At 38.7% G+C, this 23,483-nt stretch overlaps 1 protein-coding gene across 1 annotated transcript in view; it reads left to right on the top strand.

The window, feature by feature from the left end:
- The first annotated feature begins 6,926 nt into the window (after window positions 1–6,926).
- Window positions 6,927–23,483, top strand: part of LOC125229131 (uncharacterized protein K02A2.6-like) — a 49,532-nt gene continuing 32,975 nt past the window's right edge. The window contains exons 1-2 of the mRNA XM_048133911.1: window positions 6,927–7,068; window positions 8,697–9,140. Coding sequence (XP_047989868.1) covers window positions 6,927–7,068; window positions 8,697–9,140 — 586 coding nt within the window. The remainder of the gene's footprint in view (window positions 7,069–8,696; window positions 9,141–23,483) is intronic.

The raw sequence follows: 23,483 nt of genomic DNA, 5'->3' as shown, positions 1-23,483 counted from the left end.
GAGAAATTTCGTTGGGTACCACACGGCGGGCGGGTGGCCTAGTGGTAATGACGTTAGCTGCGTAAGCTGAAGACCCGGGTTCGATTCCCGGCTCGGCCACCAGTGGGCCTTGTCGTTTTTTCTTTCGTGTATAATATCTATTTCAATTTATGGATGTATGTATGTGAACACTTTACATATTGTACATAAGACAAGTTAGGACATATAAATACAGTATAGTTATGGTGTACAAAGGCGAACTTATCCCTATAAGGTGTCTCTTCCAACCTTTAAGCGAATTGAAAATTTATTATTTATATAAATTTGAAAAAGAACAAATCAAAAATTATTCAATAAAATTTCTTCCCTAGTTGTGAGTTCATAGTTATGACTTTTATTTTAAAGTAATCCATTTATCCTTCCCCACCATTCATTCATTCATTCATTCAAACCTTCATTTAACCTTCAAATCAAGAGTGAACAGGCATCTTCTGGGCGAGCTCACTCCATCGTAGGCCACGTCTTTGCCTTTGGCTAGTCTGTGGTCAAGAGTAAGCCCATTTATAATAAAAAAAAAAAAAAAAAAAAAAATTATAGCAACCATGGGTGAAACGTGGAGGTTGACAGAAGTGTAATTAACATTTCTAAATGTTAATTTCTTGTATCTAGTCTAACTACGAAGCAATACATTGACGTTTAAATTGCGTCCATAATTATACAGAGAGGTCATTCATAAAAACATCACTTTAGGTAAGTTATATATCTTTTATACAATTTGACAACCATTGACCACACATCCCAATTCACCCCTCTTCCGACCCTAATCACCCCCTTCGTAAACCTATACACCCCCTTTGCGACCCGATTCCCCCCATTCCTGATCCTATTCACCCCTCAGGCCGCGGATATTTATTCATCCCGTAAATGTTCCCCAACACAGTTGCATCGCATTATAAAAATTAAAATATCGTCACTACTTTTAAAAAAACTTGAATCTTCGTCTGTCAATGAAAAGAAAATTGTAGTAAGTATGTATGGAATGCATATAGACTTACTGCGTTTTAACTTTGAGGAGAAGCATGAGCTACGAGATTTTTTAAAAGTAGTGACGATATGTCTTATGATTTTCTGTTAAACATAAACTTTAGAAGTGTAGGTATACACTACATTCAAAAGGATAACGAACAAATTCTGAACAAAATTTCACACAAAATGAAGTTAAAATGAGTAAAGAATCCAATAAATTTGAATGCCAACTTTGACAGACATTTTCATGCCCCTAAATATATTATTTTCCTACTTTTTATTGCGGAAAATAGAAGGAATATGTGGAAAAATATAATAGCATTATATACCCCGGAATCCTATTCACCCCAAATTACGGTATTTTCTAAATTGTCAATATGTAAAATGTCGGAAACTACGGAACCCTACACTGACCGTGGCCCGACGCGCCTGGTTTTTCTTCTCAATGAAATGCAGAGATAATAAAAAATTACACCTCCCAATTTATAATAAGTTTTTTTGCAAAAAATTCATTTTTGGCACAAGCTTTACCTTAGCCGACTGTACCTTTCTTTCAACAATCATCTATTGCTCTAAGAGATGTTTTTTAAAACCCCTTACTCAATGGGGATACGACGTTTCATAACAGAGTTCCTCTGACCACCTTTCTGCTCCATCATCAGATCACCTCCATGATATTATACCATAATATTGCATTGTCACGTGATTTACATATGTGTGCAAAATTTCAGCTCAATTGGAAACCGGAAAGTGGGCCAAATTTGGCTTCTACGTTTTAACCCAAACTAAGATACTAACAACTAACAAGGCAAGTTGAATAAAAGCTTGTAAATAGGCTTCTGATATCAGATTTGTAATAAGTTTACTTGTCATAGTTTAAGAACAGACGAGACAGACATATGCAGTGACAATCACTGACAATACTGCACGTGTTTCGTGAGATGTCAAATCACCTCATACAATTTACCGCTCTAAGGCAACTAAGGTAGGGTTTGTTATTGCACTTTAATTACATATTAATGATTTCTAGCCCGTAAGATATATATTTGCTTTAACAATGGATATATAATTATGCGAGTGAGAGTGTAATTTAGATTTTTATAAGGAAACAAATATTTTTAAGCGACCCGATCAGATATTTATACGGATAAGGACCCTCCCACATCTACCGTCTCGCGATCGTAGCGTCGCGCGTCGGGCCAACTGTATGGCTAAGCCGCGCCGACGCGACGCGGCGTCTTTTTCCATACAGTTGGCCCGACGCTACGCTTGCGAGACGCTAGAAAGAGAGACTATGTTTTTGCCGGTCAGGAAGCATCATAATTTTTTGCCGGGAATATGTCGTCATATACTTTATGGCCCCTATAGAGAATCGGATATGTTGTTACGGCCGTTCATAGTCATAATACTTATGCTAGTGACTGTTTCATGTACATCTGGTCTAGTTGAATGGAGAAGTGCCATTCAAAGCGAGCGTTAACTTTCTAAACAACGATCAACTTACGGTTACTTACGTGTTCGTGGTATGCACAGAGTAATCTTTTATGAAATTGAAACATTTTTTTATATATAAATTTGAACCAGAAGCACACCATACGGAATATTGTATTTAATAAATAGGTACTTATATACCCGCCCGCATTTCCCTTTCTTCTATTCTAAGTAAGAATCGATTAATAAGTATCTAAATATGTAAAAATAAATTAAATTGTAATTGTTTACATACAACCTGTGAAGTTTGATTGACAAAATTTGACGTAGGTGCTGTCATATATATTTTTAAAATTACGTCCTGTGAATACCAGCGTAATGAAAATGTGTTCCAATGAGTAAAAGAAAGCATGAAACTTTTTTCAATTTAACCGAACTAAAATGAAATCATTTATAGTCATTCGGTTGTGTTCGTTATTTTCTTTAATAATGTGATATATTTTTATTTATTTTTTATGTACAAGCCATGCACCTTTAAACTTTAAATGAGATTGGATCTCCACCTGACATTATTGATTTACCCTATTTATTTTGAGCACAGTTTTACACTGGTATGGTTTTTCGTGTACGTACACTAATTTCTGTCAAAATATTTGTCAAATTTAAACGTCAACGCGGAGCGACCGGCGACACGTCTGCCTCCGATGAGCCGCTCACGGCGTCTAATCGAAAGGAGAATTCTGACAGCAATGGCGAATGTATGGAAATTTTACGATAGTTTAAATTTAAGGTAAAATTTCTTTGTTGCCTTTGAGAGGAAAAATATAAAAAACCTCAAAACTTGTAGTCCATTTATCTGGCTTTTAGAATCACTTAACCTTATAACTAAAGTATTGAATTTTTTTAACAAAGTTTACTAAACGGCGACATACGTTTTTCTCATTTTAGGTCAACTTTGTGTGGGTTTAGTTATTACACCGTTAACCTCCTGGATCCTGAAGGTATTAAATCTGGAAAAACTGTATTTTTTTCGGAAAAATCGATTTAATAAGTAACCGGTAACGTAGGAAAAATAGTTAAAAAATCATAGTATTTTCCCCTCGATTTTTCCTTATGGACTCAGGCGAGTACATGGAGACTTTGACCTCACTCGGGACACCAAACAAATAAAACAAAATACTACAGAAATCAACTTTAATTACATAAAAAAAATATAAAAAATACTTATTATATGAAAACTATATTAATTCAGTCTAAAATAAACCGAAAATCTATGAATCTTGCATAATAAACACAAAAAAATACTTCTGTAGGTACTTGACAGTACAGGCAAAAAATAAAAATTCGGTTTGATATTAAACTCTTCTGGAATAAATTGTGTAGGTACTATTAGTATAACAGTACATATGTAACAAAGGTACGTAAGTTGCATATTAAGCAAATTACTTGAATGAAAACTAAACTAGAAATTAGAGGTGCAGTAATAATTTTCCTTACATTTTATGGCTGACATTTCTTAGGACATGTAGTTTAGTTTTAATTCAGTACCTAACTCTAATCTTCAGTTTTAGATTTCATAGGACATTTTTATCTTACCTTATAGATTAAGCTTTAATTAAGTAACTTAAATTCTCAGTCTTACATTGATTAGGACTTTTGTCTTACATTAAAATTTAGTTTTTAGTACATGTGTTTTTCAGTATCAGTGACTAGTGAAGATAATTATTTTGTATCTTAATTTTATTAACAATACAAAATAATAAGACTCGCAAAATTGACTGTTGTTTGGTATGGAAATCGGTATACATAACAGTTTCTCTGAATAGTTAGACACGGATACCCAAAGAAGTAGTACCAAATGCTCTAGCTTAATCTAGAGCATGTGGTTCTACTCTTTTTCCAGTTTGAAGGCATCCTTGTTTGCTTTTCAGTCATCATAGGCATATGCTGAGCCATTTTGCTGATGAAGTCTAAATGAAGAAGATGCATGTGCAATCTCAATCTTCGTCTCTTTATCTCTTGGAGCCAGTTCACCCTCAGAAACATCTTCTTCATCACAGCTGACGGTGTTTAGCTCTAATACAATCTTATTCTATCTGATAACTTCTGATATATATCTTCTTCTTTCCTCTATTCCACAGTTTTTTAAGCCTGAAAATCGGAATTAATAGTAATCAACTTTTATGTGAAATAAAAAATCTTACATTATTGAGACCGGTTGTACTCGTCCGAGAACATAAATTAATTGTTTATATCCGCTAGTACTCACACGAGTACATAAACTTCAGAGCTATATAAAACCAAAGTTTTTTAACTATATGGAGGAAATCTACTTACTGACATATGAAATACATTATATATTATATTTATTAATTAAAACCAAACAAAAATATATAATTAGACTTTCAGTGAGATAAATTCGGATTTACTTACCGCGGGACACCGCGTAGCCGGTAGTGACAGATGTCAAAGCCGCACTGATCGCTGATTGGCCATCTGAGGCTAGGTGTCTGTTTTATTTGGTTGACAGTTTCGTTCGGTAACGTTCTATGCCTACAAACTTGTTATGCTGCTTTGAAATTTCACAGGAGATTTTTTTTTATCTTATGTCCTCAAGTGAGGACCGGGGGATCCAGGAGGTTAATAATTGGAGATTGTGAATAGTCAAAAGTTGTAGACACACTCTTTCAGATAATAACTACATTTATTTTATTTCATTTAATTTAGAAATGTGAGCAGCATTTGTTAAACGCCGAATGCACTTTTCGAGGATTTCGTACGACCCCCTCTTAAGTAAAATATTGACTAAAAAATCAAATTGTGATATATGTGCATGTATAGCAATATACATAGACATGTATCACAGCTGATCGCCGGTCAGTGACCCAGCGGGTAGGTTAAGATTTTTATAAAAATGTTTATTGTCAATTTGGTGGTAGTTGTACATTCACTTTCGAAATACATCTTAATTACGAACGGACGTGCATTTGCCTTTTTAATTAGATATCCTAGTGTTCCTGGCTTCATAGACTTCAATTGGCGACGAAATCGAACTATTAAAGCGTGCATCAGTGATATTTAAGACTGTGTAGTGTAAGAATGTCGATTGGTAAATTGCAACCGTTTGATCCCAGCGCGGACGATTGGGCGTTGTATGTGGATAGGCTGGAACAATATTTCATAGTGAATGATGTAAAAGAAGAATTGAAAGTGCCGACTCTTATTACAGTGATGGGCAGTGCGAGTTACGAGTTACTAGTGACATTATGTACACCAGATAAGCCGTCCACAAAGAAATTTGAAGTGCTAAAGGAACTGATGACTAATCACTTACAGCCAAAAAAAAGCATAATGGCGGAACGTTACAAATTTCGTCAACGAGTACAAAATAAAAGCGAGTCACTAGCTGTGTATGTCGCGGAATTGAAAAAAATGACGAAATATTGTGATTTCAAGTCTGAACTGGAAAATAATCTGCGGGATCAGTTTGTGTGTGGCATTGCGGACGATACCATTAGGCAGAGATTGTTCGTGGAAGATGGTTTGTCATTCGCCAAGGCCTGGAAGTTAGCGGTTGCTATGGAGGCGGCAGAAAAAGACGCCGCGGCAGTCGATGGGAGAACGCGTGGTACGAATAAAGACGTCGTGGAGGTGCTGTACACTTCTTCAAGCGGCGCGAGGGCGCAAGGCTCGTCGGGGACCTGGAGACCTAAAGGGGCAAGCCAGCCGTGGAGTCACAGCAAGCCGGCGTCAGGGAGCGGACGCGCGACGGCGAGGGCGGCGCCGGTGGCGGGAGCGCCGCGCGGCCGCGAGCAGGGCCAGTGTCGCGCGTGTGGGGGCCATCATGACGCGGCGGCATGCAAATTCCGCCTGTACTCATGTCGCGTATGCATGCAACAAGGTCATTTGAAGAAGATGTGTCCCAGGCTACAGAATGGAGCGAGAGTACATGCTTTAGACGCGAATGAGGAAGATGAGGAGCAGATGTTGATCGAGGTACTTATTAACGCTTTATCTACCGGCAGTTTGAGTCGTTATACGCCTTTTAGAATGACGTTGGACATTAACGGAAAATGTATGGAAATGGAAGTGGACACCGGTAGTCCCATTTCATGTATAAGTCTAGACTGCTATAAAAAAGTATTTAAGGATATACCTATTTTAACTTCAAATGTTTTCCTAAATTATTACTCAGTAGGTGGTTTTCGCCCAGTCGGTAAAATTGTCCCAATCGTTAAATATAAAAACAAAGAGATACCTTTAGATTTATTCATTATCGACGGGGGCAAAAATCCATTATTGGGTAGGCAATGGTTGTACGAATTGTTAATTGGTTTAGGGCAGTTTGATTGCAATAAGATCGATACCCAATCAGAAATTACAATGGATTCATTGATTTGTAGGTATAAAGATGTTTTTGCGGACGGGCTCGGGCGGTACACGGGCGGCACGGTGGCGCTGCGCGTGCGCCCGGGGCCGCGCCCGTGTACATGCGCGCGCGCCCGCTGGCGTACGCGCTGCGCGCGCCGGTGGAGCGCGCGTTGGACCAGCTGGAGCGGGAAGGTATTATCACACCGGTCGAGACTTCAGACTGGGCCACGCCGATTGTACCGGTAGTGAAGCGTGACGGAGGTATTCGCATTTGCGGCGACTATAAATTAACTCTTAACAGATGCTTAGAAATTGACCGTTTTCCTTTGCCTAGAGTCGAGGACCTGCTGGTTAAATTACATGGGGGAGAAACGTTTTCAAAAATAGATTTGTCTCAAGCTTACGCACAGTTCGAGTTAGACGAGACATCGAAACCATATACCGTAATAAACACACATAAAGGCTTGTATATGTATAATAGGCTTATTTACGGGCTATCATCGAGTCCGGGAATATTTCAAAGAAAATTAGAACAACTTTTTGCGGACTTACCACGAGTAGGAGTTTTCCTTGATGATGTAATTATAACGGGGGTAGACAGGGACGAGCATTTGCGTACATTACACCAGGTGCTAGGTCGCCTTGAGAAATTTGGTTTAAAGGTAAAAAAAGAGAAATGTTCTTTCTTCGCAGAGTCGGTGACGTATTTAGGGTTCCGCATTAGTAAAGAAGGGGTTCACACATGTCCGGAAAAGATTAAAGTAATAAAGGACATGGCAATACCGGCCAATGTAACTGAGCTGCGCTCATTCATAGGAATGATTATGTACTATGGCAAATTTGTCAAAAATATAAGTATGACGCTATCCCCTTTGTACCAATTATTAAGGAAGGGAGTCTCGTTTATTTGGACCAAGGAATGTACGGAAGCGTTTAATGCCGTCAAGCGTTGTTTGGTTTCCAGTTCTGTTCTGGCTCACTATGACCCTGAACTGCCGTTATGTTTGACGACGGATGCGAGTGCTAGCGGAGTGGGGGCTGTAATTTCTCACCAGATGCCAGATGGCACGGAAAGGCCTATTGCGTACGCGTCCAGAGTGCTCAATGCGGCAGAGGTAAATTATTCTCAGATTCAACGAGAGGCCTTGGGAATTGTGTTCGGTGTTAAAAAATTCCACCAGTACCTGTACGGCCGGAGGTTTTTACTGAGGACCGATCATAAGCCGTTGGTTTCCATATTTGGAGATAAGGGAGGTATTCCATCAATGGCCGCGAGCAGACTACAAAGATGGGCGGTCATTTTGTCTGGATACGACTACGACATAGAATACGTGCCTACGGACAAAAATGGACTGACGCACTCTCCAGGTTACCAGTGGGGAAGCAGGCAGCTGACAAAACAGAGGTAACGTATGTGAAATTCGTTCAGGAGTTCTTACCAATCACCAGTGAGCAAGTAAGATCCAATTTGAAAACAGATGACGTATTAAGAAGAGTGGTTATGTACTTACAGTCAGGGTGGCCGGCGAAGTGTGATGATCCAGCGCTGCAGCCGTATTGGGTAAGGCGGCATGAACTATACTCAGAAGGAGGATGTGTCATGTGGGGATACAGAATGGTGATACCCACTACGTTAAGAAATGACGTGCTACGTGAGTTGCATACGGGCCATTTTGGAGTGGTCAAGATGAAAAGTCTGGCCCGAAGCTATGTTTGGTGGCCCGGTATCGATGCTGAAATCGAGAACGCGTGTCGGGAATGCACCACATGTGCCTTGGAAGCATCGGCTCCAGCCAAGTCGGCGCCTCAAGCTTGGCCATATCTTGAAGAAGTTTGGAGTAGGTTGCACATGGATTTCTTAGGACCTCTAAACGGAATGACTTTTTTAGTGGTCATTGACTCAACATCAAAATGGCTAGAAGTAAAACAAATGACAAGGACGACGGCGGAGGAGGTCATCAAAGTTTTAAGGGAGATGTTTTCGCATTTCGGCCTACCTAAAATGATGGTATCAGACAATGGCCCTCCTTTCACTAGTGCTGAACTGGCCAATTTTATGCAATTGAATGGCATAAAACACACCTACTCCCCGGCGTATCATCCGTCCTCCAACGGGGCCGCGGAAGGCGCAGTTAAGCTGGTCAAACGAACAATTTTGAAGGCTCTACGCGATAACCAAGACGTGGACACGGCGCTTCAGTCATATTTACTGGCATACAGGAATGCTATCTACAGCAGCACGGAGGAGTCGCCGGCTAGGTTGCTGCAGCGAAGAGGTTTACGCACGAGATTGGACTTACTGCGCGCTGACGCTGGCGCCGCGGCACGCGACAGTGCGCGTAACGCGCAACTCCGTCAACGCGAAAACGCTGGGGGTGCCTCGAGGTCGTGTAAGGTGGGTGAGAATGTTTGGGCTAGGAATTTTAGCAAAGGGGAGAAATGGGTTAGCGGGACCGTTACGGAGCAGTTAGGTTCGCGAAATTATTTGGTGCAAAGGGAAGACGGTCAAATTATTAAAAGGCATATAGATCAGTTACGCAACAACTCACGCTTGGCTATAACGGCGTGCCCAGCGACGGACCCGGGTGATAGCCAGGAGAACGGAACGGCACCGCGTGCGCCACCGGAGTCCGCCTCTGTGCCGCCCGATCCTATTCCTAAACGAGTGCCAGTACCCGTAGAAAGATATGGTAATCCCGTATTATATTGACCCCGTACTGTATAACATACAATGTATTGGTTTAAATTTATACTCCAATAGCAATCATAATAAGGTATAATATCGCATTCGCCACCTATGGCTTGATAATAAACATTAAGTTACTTAGCTTCTGTTTAGTAATAGTTTAGTTATAAGTAGATAAGAAAATGCGGGCCTGTATTGGATAAATTGTGTTTTATCTCATCCTTATACATACATAAATGAATAACAGATTAAGACAATCGATTAGGGCCAATACAGGCTTGTAAGCGTTTATGGAAACGCCATTAAGATGTAAACAAACGGAGTGCCACAATGAATTTTTATTTTGTACCTTTATAACAAACTTTTAAAAACTGATAAATTATGCTTGTCTACGATTAATAATTAAACCAATAAGCTTTAGGTGTTTAGTCTTAGTTAAGTGGTAGGGTGTGATATATGTACATGTATAGCAATATACATAGACATGTATCACAGCTGATCGCCGGTCAGTGACCCAGCGGGTAGGTTAAGATTTTTATAAAAATGTTTATTGTCAATTTGGTGGTAGTTGTACATTCACTTTCGAAATACATCTTAATTACGAACGGACGTGCATTTGCCTTTTTAATTAGATATCCTAGTGTTCCTGGCTTCATATACTTCACAAATAACTAGCCACAAATAAAGCCAGATAAAATACTTTCAATACCCTTATACTCTTATATATCCTCTATAAAACTTTTGATAGCGCGATGTAGAAATCACCGCTCTCGGTACAGCGCCACCTAGCCTGAAATTTAGTAAACAGTTTTATATGAAAGTTATAGTACTTCACTTGTAAGTAGGCATCTAAATTACGCGAATAAATTCAAGTGCCGCTATCTCTGACACATTACCTCCTGAATGCAAAAAGCGGAAAGTTTTTCAATTCGGCTAGGGCAATAAATTTACGTGGACTTACTTAGCTAAGAGGTTAAGAGTATAATTGTCTTATCAGATTGCGGTAGAAATTAAGTTCTTTTCTTAATTTTCAGTTTTCAATTGCTATTTCTCATCATATATTTTAATTTTAATTTTTAATTTATTTATTTGGCTCACAAAACAAGTTACAGACATTAACCCTTTAACGCTCAAAAATTTTTTTCTATTTTTTTCTGGTTTCAAGCACATAAATGAGTTCTTAGGGGTAATATGAACCACAGAAAAATAATAAAAAAAATATTTTGTGTGTTATGTTTTAGAAAACATATGCTAAGAATACTTGACATTGCCCAACTTTCAGCAAATAACTTTTCATAACCAATGTTCAGTATTCTTGACATTGCGAACGGATTAGAGAGATAACTAATTTAAAAAAAATGAGTTTTTATGTTAAAAGTATTTATGGAGTAACTTTAAACGTCGAAATACAATTTATATTCACTTCCAGAGTCAGACTAAGCTAAGTTGGCAGTAGTTTTGATAGATCCACATGTTCAAGGGTGAAGTAACCGTCATAATTTCATTGAAGTTTGACGTGTAAATGACACTTGTGGAGTTTGTGCCATCAAAAGAGCTGTCAACTTACCTTGGTTTGATACGAGGCATAATCTTAATTTGCAATTTGAACCCTAAATGTTTGTTTTCCCAACTTTGCAATACCTACATGTACCGTAAAAGATATACACCAGCAAGGGTCACGTCATGTACCATCGTACCTACTGAACTATAAATCATAAAACTCGTGTATTTTTGCATTATTCCAGCATTTGGCCACGGCTCTTGAAAGCCTGGAGTCCGTTTTTTGCAACCAATCACAGGTTTTGGCGTAGACACTAGTTTCATGAAAGCCAATGCCTGTGCTTCCACTCCAGACGGTAAACTAGGGCTAGTTGGGATTAGTCCGGTTTCCTGAATGTGTCTTTCTTGAAAGTCTAGGAACTACCGTTTGCCTTTCTGACAAATGCAATTGGTTAGGCTTTGCCCTGTGTTTTATCAGCTTAATTGCTAGTTGTAATATCGGTAAAGCCTAGCGGTAAGAACGTGCGAATTTATTTGAATCTGGAAGTCGCGGAGACATAATCATTTGATATTAGTTGGTCGCTTTACGCTGAACAAAAAAATTTTTAAGGAAACCGAATTAATCCCAATAAATTCTAGTCTGGTTTTCTAAAAGTTAATGCTTATACCAATCATTGAGATTAGTTGATGCCATAAACCACGATAGGTCAAGGATGATTATATGACTGCTAGTTGTAATCTAAATTTTTTTAGGGGCATGGTATTTTCCGTAGCAGCGGCTTGTTTCCGATACAGCAACCATTCAGTGAAACATTGAAAATTTCAGATACGCCAGCACGTACAAATACAAAAAACTTTAAAAGCCTCATTTCTTTGTTTTGTTTTTCGGGAAACATTGATGTCTGCCTCGTATTCTGTCATTGAAAAAGAGTGTCAGTAAAATCGCTTTGAGTGTTTATGTTCTTGGTCTTTGTCGGCAGAAAGTGTTCGTAGTAATAGAAAAGTTGATCATTTAAACACTGGCAATGAGATTTATTAGGGTAATTCTCAAATTACAGGGTTAAAGTCATTTTTTCACCTGAGAAAAAGAGAAGACAAGGTGCTTGACTTCATCATCTGAACTAAATTTAGTCCTTTAAGAACATAATTATGGTATGGTATCTTGTCTGATCTCGCAATTGAAATGTCAGATTGATTTATATGCTCTTCTTCATTATTGCTGCCAGATAAGGGGGTGTTACTCTAGAGGCTCGAACTCCAGAAGTTCTTCAATTCTCCATTTTATTTTGCTATAAGGTCAAAAACCAGACAAAAACACATGCATCATTCAAAAAACACCCACGCACAGTGTCAATATATAAAACACATTACAAATATATAGATTATATCGAAACAAACATAAAAATATATATATGATACGTCTTCACTCATGGTAACTTTATCTTCGCAATGTTAAAATTACTTAACAGCCTAACAATAATGTACTTTGTTCATAGCGGCGCAATGCTAAGTATACTTAACATGCGTACCAATAAGTACATTTCTAAGAATCTCGCAAAGCTAAGCATACTTAACACGCATATTTGTAGCTCTGTCTAGTGTTCATTGGGCGTCTATATTATTAGAAATATATAATAACATAAAGAAAATATACCTAAGAACACATTGTAATGGTGTGTAAATAAATATCTTTGTTATAAATATTTTTTAGAAATTTATAATTTTCTAGTGTCCCAAGGCTGATTGCTGTCACTTCGTGATCCTGACAATAACTTTCGAAATATATGCGCCTAGGCAATGATTTCACTTGTCGAAGATACGTTAGGGTTTACACTATTATTTTATTCATAAAAGTACTGAAATAAAGTGAAAATTACGTTGCAATAATTTTTTGAATCTCGTGTTAAGTATACTTGACACTGCGAGTTAAAGGGTTAATAGAAAAATACATTACAATTTTACTAAAGTACTGAGCTGGCCTATAACTTATACATATTACATACAGAGGTAACTTAAAACTAAACTAAACTAAGTAGAAAGTAGAAATTATCATAGACATAAACATGTTCGTAATTGCCATTACTGACTAGACATATGAACGCAGCTTATGGATTATGTGTAAAAGATTTTCATGATTTTATTTTTAAAGGAGGGTAAGCTACATTCGAATATGTCTATAGTCGGATATAGGCATTAATCATATAGGCATTAATTTGGTATTGTGTTTTGGGAAATGCATAGAGAATTGTGTTTACTGGACTTTGTTACCAGAAAATAGGTACATTATATGAAATATATATAAATAAATAAATAAATATTATAGGACAATTCTTACACAGATTGACTGAGTCCCACGGTAAGCTCAAGAATGCTTGTGTTGCAGGTACTCAGACAACGATATATATATAACTAGCTTTTCCCCGCGGCTTCGCTCGCGTTAGAAAGAGACAAAAAGTAGCCTATGTCACTTTCCATCCCTTCAACTATCTCCACTTAAAAAATCACGACAATTTGTAACTCCTTTTTGCCGTGAAAGACGGACAAACAAACAGACACACACACTTTCCCATTTATAATATTAGTATGGATATACATTATAATTATACATAGAAAACATCCATGACTAAGGAACAAATATCTGTGATCATCACACAAATCAATGCCCTTACCGGGATTCGAACTCGAGACCTACGTTTTACCGATGCCGATTGGTAGAATCTTGAAGGGAGAAATTATAGGTCTTCTTACCACGGCGATCAGTAAATTTTGTATTAGGCAGATGTTTTGGGAACGTTCTATAAAAAACTTGTGCCACAAATTACTTACTAATTATATTCCCTTTCTGTAGATTCAACGACCAAAAGAAGCGCTGATAGCCTAGCGGTAAGTACGTGCGACTTTCGTTCAGGAGGTCGCGGGTTCGAACCCCGGCTCGCACCAATGAGTTTTTCGGAATTTATGTGCGAAATGTCATTTGATATTTGCCAGTCGCTTTTCGGTGAAGGAAAACATCGTGAGGAAACCGGACTAATTCCAATGAGGTCTAGTTTACCCTTCGGGTTGGAAGGTCAGATGGCAGTCGCTTTCGTAGAAACTAGTGCCTACGCCAAATCTTGGGATTAACTAACAACTGTCAAAGCGGACCCCAGGCTCCAGTCGTGGCAAATGCCGGGATAACGCAAGGAGGATGGTGATGTAGATTCAATCGCTATACAAGTAGACACCGCAATAATACACTAAGAACTCTAAGAAGCGATTGTTCAGTTCACCGCACAAGCAAAAATGAAAATGAAAATGAAATGAAAATGAAATATTCCTCAACCTCGGACAATGGCGATCTAATATATGAAACAAACGCGTTCCTGCGCACACAGTCTAAGCTCGTGTACGTGAACGCGTACCATGCTTGTATGAGTGAGATATGACAGGTCGACTGGTCGCGTTACACTGGGTCTGGGCGGCAACTGTGAGGTAACCGAGAGCGGATGGGTGGCACTTTTTTTTTTATGGGATAGGAGGCAAACGAGCAGACAGGTCGCCTGATGGTAAGCGATCACCGCCGCCCATGGACACCCGAAACACCAGAGGTGTTGGAGGTGCGTTGCCGGCCTTTAAGATGGGTGTACGCTCTTTTCTTGAAGATTTGAAGGTCGTATCGGTCCAGAAATACCGCAGGCGACAATTCATTCCACAGTTTAGCTGTGCGGGTCAGGAAGTTTCTGGAGAAACGCACAGTTGAGGACTGCCAGCCATCTAGATGATGACGATGGAAATGTTGTCGCGTAGGGCGATGGCGGAAAGAAGCGGTAGGGATTAATCCGAACAATTCCTCGGAGCACTCCCCGTTATACATGCGATAGAAAATGCAGAGCGAGGCCACATCTCTACGCAGCGCCAAGGGGTCACTTCGGGAGACAGAGAATGGCCATACTGTATAGTAGTCTGTTATACTGTGGTTCAGTTCACCGCAGCCTTGCCGCTTGCATGCGGCGTATCGAGTACATTTCCATAATAGGCCAATTTCAGAAGCCTCGCAGCCTGCCAAGACTGTTTACGGGTTTCAGGCTAAATTACAGTATCGCGTAATAATACGCCGCTACGGGTTTAATGGTTACGGTACTTTTAAAACTGTGCTGATGTAGCTATTTGAAAACGATGTTTTTTTTTTATATCCACTCCTCACATGCTTCCAGTAGCTACGAGCTTACACACCTCTGCACTATTAGTAAGTGCGATATGGACGGCCAGATGTTTTACCATTTATCGCGCGACCATAATTGCCTGCCTGAATTTCTTGCAGTAAGTAAGTGGTATTGAAATGCTTGATGAATTTTATGTCGAAGCAATTTTGAGCGCCTTATATGAATATCTAAATCACGTGAGTAGATTAGGTACAGTCAACCAATTGGAACCCTAGGCCACTCTACAACCATGTCAAAATGACAAGCAGTAAGAGATTTCTTACAATCTGATTTATAACGTCACTGTGACATAGTTCTATAGTGGCCTAGGGTTCCAATTGGCTGACCGTACATCAGTGGAAAACAGGTATGGGGCCGGCTGGATGTAAAACAGTCTTTGTAACAATTGTAACCTATTGCAACTCCAACTCAAAATCGATATGATTCGTCATACTTACTCGTACTTGGGCCGAGGAGACACACGATAAGTATTTGTACATACATTTCTACAAAAACAGCATAATTATTTTGCTAACATACGGAGTTACATATATAACCTAACCACAAAATTAAAATTTTGAAAAAACCCCCGACCGCGACATAGTGGGGCGATTTTCATGAAACATGGCTAAGAACACTCCCGACTAATTCAGCTTTCAGACAAAAAAAAACTAAATCAAAATCGGTTCATCCGTTCGAGAGCTACGATGCCTCAGACAGACACACACACACACAGACAGACAGACAAACAGACAGACAGACGTACACACACACAGACACGTCAAACTTATAACACCCCGTCGTTTTTGCGTCGGGGGTTAAAATTGTAATAGGTTTCTTAATAAAATTTCATTGGTCGAATCCTTCGGCTATTTTATGCTAAAATCACTACTTTATGTAAAATTTCTTAGTTATTTTTGAGTTTTCCTAAGTTTAGATTCTAGTTTACTATTACTTGTAAAATGTACGTTTTTGTATTTTTTGTAGTTTTATTTCGACCACACTGTAATAAACTCAGGTAGTTTGCATGACATTATAAGCAATTATAACAAAGTTACATATTACGTAGAATATTATACCCATAGTACCTTCAAAAGGCAAGTTTCTCATTGTCCACAAAATTTATAGCTTCAATAATCTAAGGGCCAATTTGAGAGCCACTCATCCGCGAAAACCCTTCGCGAAGGTTTGTGTAATATCGAAATACCAAATTGTTAATATCGCCATAATGGAGGGCACACTTGTGGAAGAATATCTGAGAAATTGGTAATGGCAATTTATTTTTAGTTTAGCTAAGACGTGCGAGTAGGCGTAGAACATCCTGAACAACCTAATAATTTCAAGAAACTATTAAAAACATGATGTAAATATGTTTTAAAGACACACACGGGCCGAATGCGATAATAGTTATTTGTTATACAAGGGGGCAAAGTTGTATTTTAACGCCGAGTGTAGAATTTAAAAACGAGTATGTGAAAGGATTTTATAATTGAACCACGAGCGAAGCGAGTGGTACGAGAATAGAGTCCTGAACTTGCGAGTTTTTTAACACACGAGAAGTAATAGTTATTTGTTATACAAGGGGGCAAAGTTGTATTTTAACGCCGAGTGTGGAATTGAAAAACGAGCAAGTGAAAGGATTCTATAGTTGAAGTTCGAGAATAGAATCCTGAAAATGCGAGTTTTTTAACACACGAGAAGTAAAAAATACATTTGCACCCGAGTGTAACACAAAACTTTTCCCCTCACTATAGCGAGGAAACTACAACGCAAAAAATGCGTTTATCACTGCTTCCAGTAGTTCCACAGGTGGTAAATCATCTTTATTACTAGATTCACCTACTTTTATCAATTTTAAAGCAGTTATTTTGACTTTATTCAATGACATAATGCTGGGATAAAACTAGGAATAAGATAGATGGATAGTCAGGATGACAAAAATCATCTCGTAATGCTTTTAAGTCCACCTATTTGTACCTATTGTAGATTTTTATATAGAATAAATAAATGTAATACTTTCGCGAGTAAACTAGATAATACCACAGGTGCAGAGCAGTAGTGTGGCAATAGAGACGCGGTGTGCCTGTGACACACAATTACCCCAGCGGAGTACACTGCAGGCTACATTTTTATGTAGGGTTTACTTTTTTAGGGTTCCATAGTCAACTAGGAACCCTTGTAGTTTCGCCATGTCTGTCTGTCCGTCCGTCCGTCCGTCCATCCGCACTAGAAAGCTGAAATTTGGTACCAATATGTATATCAATCACGCCGACAAAGTGCAAAAATAAAAATGGATAAAAATGTTTTATTAGGGTACCCCCCCCTACATGTAAAGTTGGGGCTGATATTTTTTTTCATTCCAACCCCAACGTGTGATTGGATAGGTATTTAAAAATAAATAAGGGTTTACTAAAATCGTTTTTTGATAATATTAATAGTTTCGGAAAGAATCGCTCTTAAAGGAAAAAAAGTGCGCCCCCCCGTGGTCCCCCCCCTTCTAACTTTTGAACTATACGTTTAAAAAATATAAAAAAAATTACAAAAGTAGAACTTTATAAAGAAATTCTAGGAAAATTGTTTTGAACTTGATAGGTTCAGTAGTTTTTGAGAAAAATACGGAAAACTACGGAACCCTACACTGAGCGTGGCCCGACACGCTCTTGGCCGGTTTTTTTTACAACATTTTTAAATATCACACAGGTTCATCCCGTACCGGGCGAAAATTTTCTGAAGAAACTCAGTCTAGTTGTGGGCCATATCTGGCAAGTTGCCTGTTAACAATTTTTCTTGACGACGATTTTATGACAAAGAGTAAAATTGAAATCGCACTAACTGATGCGGCGCGACAAACTAAATTATATCTTGGCCTCTGATATCATATGTGAGTGTATTTAGTACAGCGTCCCACTTTGTCGGTTACTATTAAGGTGAGATTTACTTGTATCTTTATATGAATAAACTGACAAAGCGGCTTTATAGCAATCGACAAAGTGGGACGTTTTCCCGTGCACACTCACATATAAATAATAAATAAATAAATAATAATAAATAAATATAGGACATTCTTACACAGATTGTCTGAGTACCACGGTAAGCTCAAGAAAAGGCTTGTGTTGCAGGTACTCAGACAACGATATGTATAATATACAAATACTTATATACAAAGAAAACATCCATGACTCAGGAGGATCTGTGCTCATCACACAAATAAATGCCCTTACCGGGATTCGAACCCGCGACCGCGGCGTAGCAGGCAGGGTCATTACGCGCTAGGCCAGACCGGTCGTCAAAACATATACAGCTTATGCTTCCTTGTCTAAGCTAAAACCGCTTCTGTCCAGTGAACAACACCGAGGTCTTCATCATGTCCTTCAACTCTTCACTGTGGTCTTTCGGGACTTCATCTCTCCAACGTATTTCATGCAGACAGTCTTCAGCCATAACATTGACACTCCAATATACCCCCCGATACAGACTGCATGGTTAATTTGACTCCCTTGCGAACTACGTGTCGGGTGCCTTAAGTTTTTCTAATGATGTGCTTTTGTCTCTTATTTTGCCTGGGCCTCTATTATTAAATTTATAACCCCCGACGCAAAAAGGACGGGGTGTTATAAGTTTGACGAGTCTGTCTGTCTGTCTGTCTGTCTGTCTGTCTGTCTGTCTGTCTGTCCGTCCGTCCGTCCGTCCGTCCGTCCGTCCGTCCGTCCGTCCGTCCGTCCGTCCGTCCGTCCGTCCGTCCGTCCGTCTGTCTGTCTGTCTGTCTGTGTGTGTATGCCTGTGGCATCGTAGCTCCCGAACGGATGAACCGATTTAGATTTAGTTTTTTTTTTTTAAAGCTGAGTTAGTCGGGAGTGTTCTTAACCATGTTTCTTAAAAATAGGTCCACTATGTCGCGGTCGGGGGTTTTTTCAAAATTTTAATTTAGTCGATGACATCCATGCTCCTTGGCGCTTCGTAACTACCCCCCTATCCCTCTCGAATTTTTGCGACAGAGCTAACTGCGTATCGTATTAATTTTATTTTTGGCTAGACAACCTAGTCTTTCAAAGTCGAAATATTTGACTAATTGCAAAAAAAAAATGTCACCCTACACATTCCTGCCTTACATGGTGTAAGCAGTGTGAAATGACGTTGCATCCGGTACTTTCCTGCACAGATCGAAGAGTTAATGCACCCAGTGTACCTCGGTTCACTTGCGCTGAAACCCGGAGAGCCAACTCGAGAGTAAAGCACCTACTGATATAAGCAGCCTGATTCTGATTTAGAAAAAGAGTAAATTTTTAATTAAATTCTGAAAAGATAAAGTGATCATTAAAAGAAACTATGCGCTAAGTACGCTAGCGCATGCTAGCGGTAAGTACGTGCGACTTTCGTTCCGGAGGTCGCGGGTTCGAACCCGGCTCGTACCAATGAGTATTTCGGGACTTACGTGCGAAATGTCATTTGATTTTGCCAGTCTCGCTTTTCGGTGAAGGAAAACATTGTGAGGAAACCGGACTAATCCCAATAAGGCCTAGTTACCCATCGGGTTGGAAGATGGCAGTCGCTTTCGTATAAACTAGTGCCCACGCTAAATCTTGGGATTAGTTGTCAAAGCGGACCCCAGGCTCCCATGAGCCGTGGCAAATGCCGGGATAATGCAAGGAGGATGATGAATGATCTTTCTAACAAAGAAATAACTTCTAAACACAATATTTCTTGGGTGAATCAACTTTTCTTTGCCAGCAAAATTTCGCATACTTCGACTACATGTGGTCAGAAAATTTAATTGGGATTTAGTCTAATTAATGTATACTTATTATATTAAAGACAAATATACCAGCTACGCAATACAACATGTAATTATAGGATTTCCTATTTTATAACTTTGTTTCGAGCAGTGACCCAGTGGACATAGCTGTCCCTCACTTTTGTATGAAAAAAGTGTCTCTTCCACTGGGTCACATATTGTTTTAATTAAAAATGAATCGTTTTTAAATTTTTCCCTTATTGGTATACGTGAAATAGGGATCTTTATTCACGATGGTAAGGTTAAAAAAAAAAAATAAAAAAAAAGGGGACTTAAAGGGGAAGTGGTTCGTAAATCATGTCACCATAAAGGAAACATGGTAAACAATAGTACCCATGATGTTTCTTAGGATATTAAATTATACTAGTTCAGGAACACGGTTTCAAAATGATCACCCACCTCGCACATCGAAACTTATACAAGTAAGCATGCTTAAATGTTTTCTAAGTATAATCATAATCATAATATTTTATTTGTAAAACCAATTTACACGTCAATAGTAATAATTAGTAATTAATTACAATACAATATTAGAACAAACAGATTGTTAGAATTGATTGTTGTGTTGTTGTGTTGTTTAGATTTTTTTTTTTTACATGATGGTGTCTGTTTTTAAGTATACAAGATACCTGTGTCAAGAGACTTGTTTGTATAGAAGTATGTATTTATCTAAATAAGTAAGTATATCGTCATCTAGCACTCAAATCAAAGTTTCCAATATTTTTATTTAAATTATTATAAATAGTAGTTAGTTATAGTTTAAGTTAGTTTTAGTTTATTATTTATTATGTTTTAGTGTACTTAGTAGTAATTAAATATTTTGGTATCAATTGAACGAATAAAATACTTATTATATATTAATTTATTTTTGTATAATATACTAGCGACCCGCCCCGGCTTCGCACGGGTACTATACCAGCATGTAATCCTTCCTCTAGAATCACTCTATGTATTAAAAAAAAAAACGCATCAAAATCCGTTGCGTAGTTATAAAGATTTAAGCATACATAGGGACATAGGGACAGAGAAAGCGACTTTGTTTTATACTATGTAATATAATATATATACTGATTATTGTGACGTTAAAAACATAAGTGACTCCTCTGATGTTGCTTATGTCCATGGGCGGCGATGACTGCTTCGCATCAGGCAGCTCGTCTGCTGCCTATTTCATAAAAAACCGGCCAAGAGCGTGTCGGGCCACGCTCAGTGTAGGGTTCCGTAGTTTTCCGTATTTTTCTCAAAAACTACTGAACCTATCAAGTTCAAAACAATTTTCCTAGAAAGTCTTTATAAAGTTCTACTTTTGTGATTTTTTTCATATTTTTTAAACTTATGGTTCAAAAGTTAGAGGGGGGGGGACGCACTTTTTTTTCTTTTAGGAGCGATTATTTCCGAAAATATTAATATTATCAAAAAACGATCTTAGTAAACCCCTATTCATTTTTAAATACCTATCCAACAATATAACACACGTTGGGGTTGGAATGAAAAAAAATATCAGCCCCAACTTTACATGTAGGGGGGGTACCCTAATAAAACATTTTTTTCCATTTTTTATTTTTGTACTTTGTTGGCGTGATTGATATACATATTGGTACCAAATTTCAGCTTTCTAGTGCTAACGGTTACTGAGATTATCCGCGGACGGACGGACGGACGGACGGACGGACGGACGGACGGACAGACAGACATGGCGAAACTATAAGGGTTCCTAGTTGACTATGGAACCCTAAAAAACATATACTTTTTTGCAGTGTTTCTAAACTGCGTAATATTTTTTGCTCTTAGTATTTCTGGACCGATACTAACTCTGAGTCTACCTGTAAAAAAGCGTTTCCATGTGATATTTAAGTATTTTCTTAACAATACCAAACAATACTTAAGCCACTGGACAAAGTCCGCCAACCGGAAGGAAATGTCATACACACAATGCCGTCAAGTGGGCAACATGTCCGTTATACACTCGTGTAAGGGATGTAGTAGGCTACACTCTAGGGAGTGGGGAATTATTATCACGCCATATTTAATGAAACTTCCTGCTAAGTTAAACTGTGGGATAAAGTTTGGTACCCGTCATTTCCGGGCAAATACGCGCGGTACTTCTGAGCGAGCTCCATCGTAGGCCACGTCTTCGCCTCGGCTAGTAGTAGTAATGAGTATACTAATTTATAGTAAAAAAAAAATGAAGTGAGTGTTTTTCGTGTTTTTTAGGGTTCCGTACCTCAAAAGGAAAAAACGGAACCCTTATAGGATCACTTTGTTGTCCGTCTGTCCGCCCGTCCGTCTGTCAAGACCCTTTTTCTCAGGAACGCGTGGAGGTATGAAGCTGAAATTTATATCAATTACTCAGGTCTACTGTCCCTTGAAGCTGTGAAAAAATCAAACTTCTAAGCCAACGCAATCATAAGATAGAGCCGTTTATGCCGCAAATTTTCGACACTTGCAAGGGAATCAAAACCTACAGGGTGCTTCCCGTGAACTCAGAATCTTGAAATTTGGTACGAAGCAACGTCTTATAGCATAGATAAAGGAAAAATTACGAAAACCATAAATTTTTAGTTACATCACATAATATATTTTTTTTTAATAATTTTAACCTTACTACCCATTTCCTCATAAACGCGTAGAGGTATTAAATTGAAATTCATACCAAATACTCAGGTCTATAATACCTTTAAGCTGTAACAAAATCAAACTTACTCGCAAGTACTCGCAAGGGAATCAAAACATACATACATACATACAATCACGCCTGTTTCCCAGAGGGGTAGGCAGAGATCACGGATTTCCATTTACTACGATCCTGACAAACCACTTTCGCTTCACACACTTTCATAACATTTCTCATACACGCTCGTCGGTTTCGAGTACTTCTGACCTGGCCTCTTTGCAATATTTCCCGATTTGATCAAGAAAAGTTCGCCTAGGTCTTCCTCTACCAACTGACCCTTCCACTCCTTTTTCATATACTTTCTTCGTTAATCTCCTCTCATCCATCCTCTCTACATGCCCAAACCACCTTAACATACCCATCTCAATCTTTGTCACCACATCTACATCCACTCCACACTTCTCTCTTATCACGCTATTTCTGATCCTATCACTCAACTTTACACCAGCCATGCTTCTTAACGCTCTCATTTCTACGGCATTCACTTGACTTTGAAGTCTTTTCTCCCACACCCAACTTTCACTACCATACATAAGTGTAGGCACCAAAACTCCTCTATGCACCGCCAGACGTGCTTTTTGCGACACTTTCTGGCTGCCCATAAAAGCGTTTAGTGCTCCATTCACTCTATTCCCAGCATTCACTCTCCTTTCAATATCTTTTCCATGTTTACCGTCCCTTGTAAACAACGTTCCCAAATACACAAACTCTTTCACTTGTTCCAAACTTTCATTATCGATCTCAATTTCGCAATCTGTCATAATCTCATCTCTTTCAAATACCATTACTTTCGTCTTACTGACATTCATTCTCATTCCTTTCCTCTCGAAGGATGCATGCACT

This window comes from Leguminivora glycinivorella, chromosome 8 (genome assembly GCF_023078275.1).
Source record: "Leguminivora glycinivorella isolate SPB_JAAS2020 chromosome 8, LegGlyc_1.1, whole genome shotgun sequence".
NCBI lineage: Eukaryota > Metazoa > Arthropoda > Insecta > Lepidoptera > Tortricidae > Leguminivora > Leguminivora glycinivorella.
The sequence above is the reverse complement of the archived record's forward strand: the minus strand, read 5'-3'. Positions and strand labels throughout refer to the sequence as shown.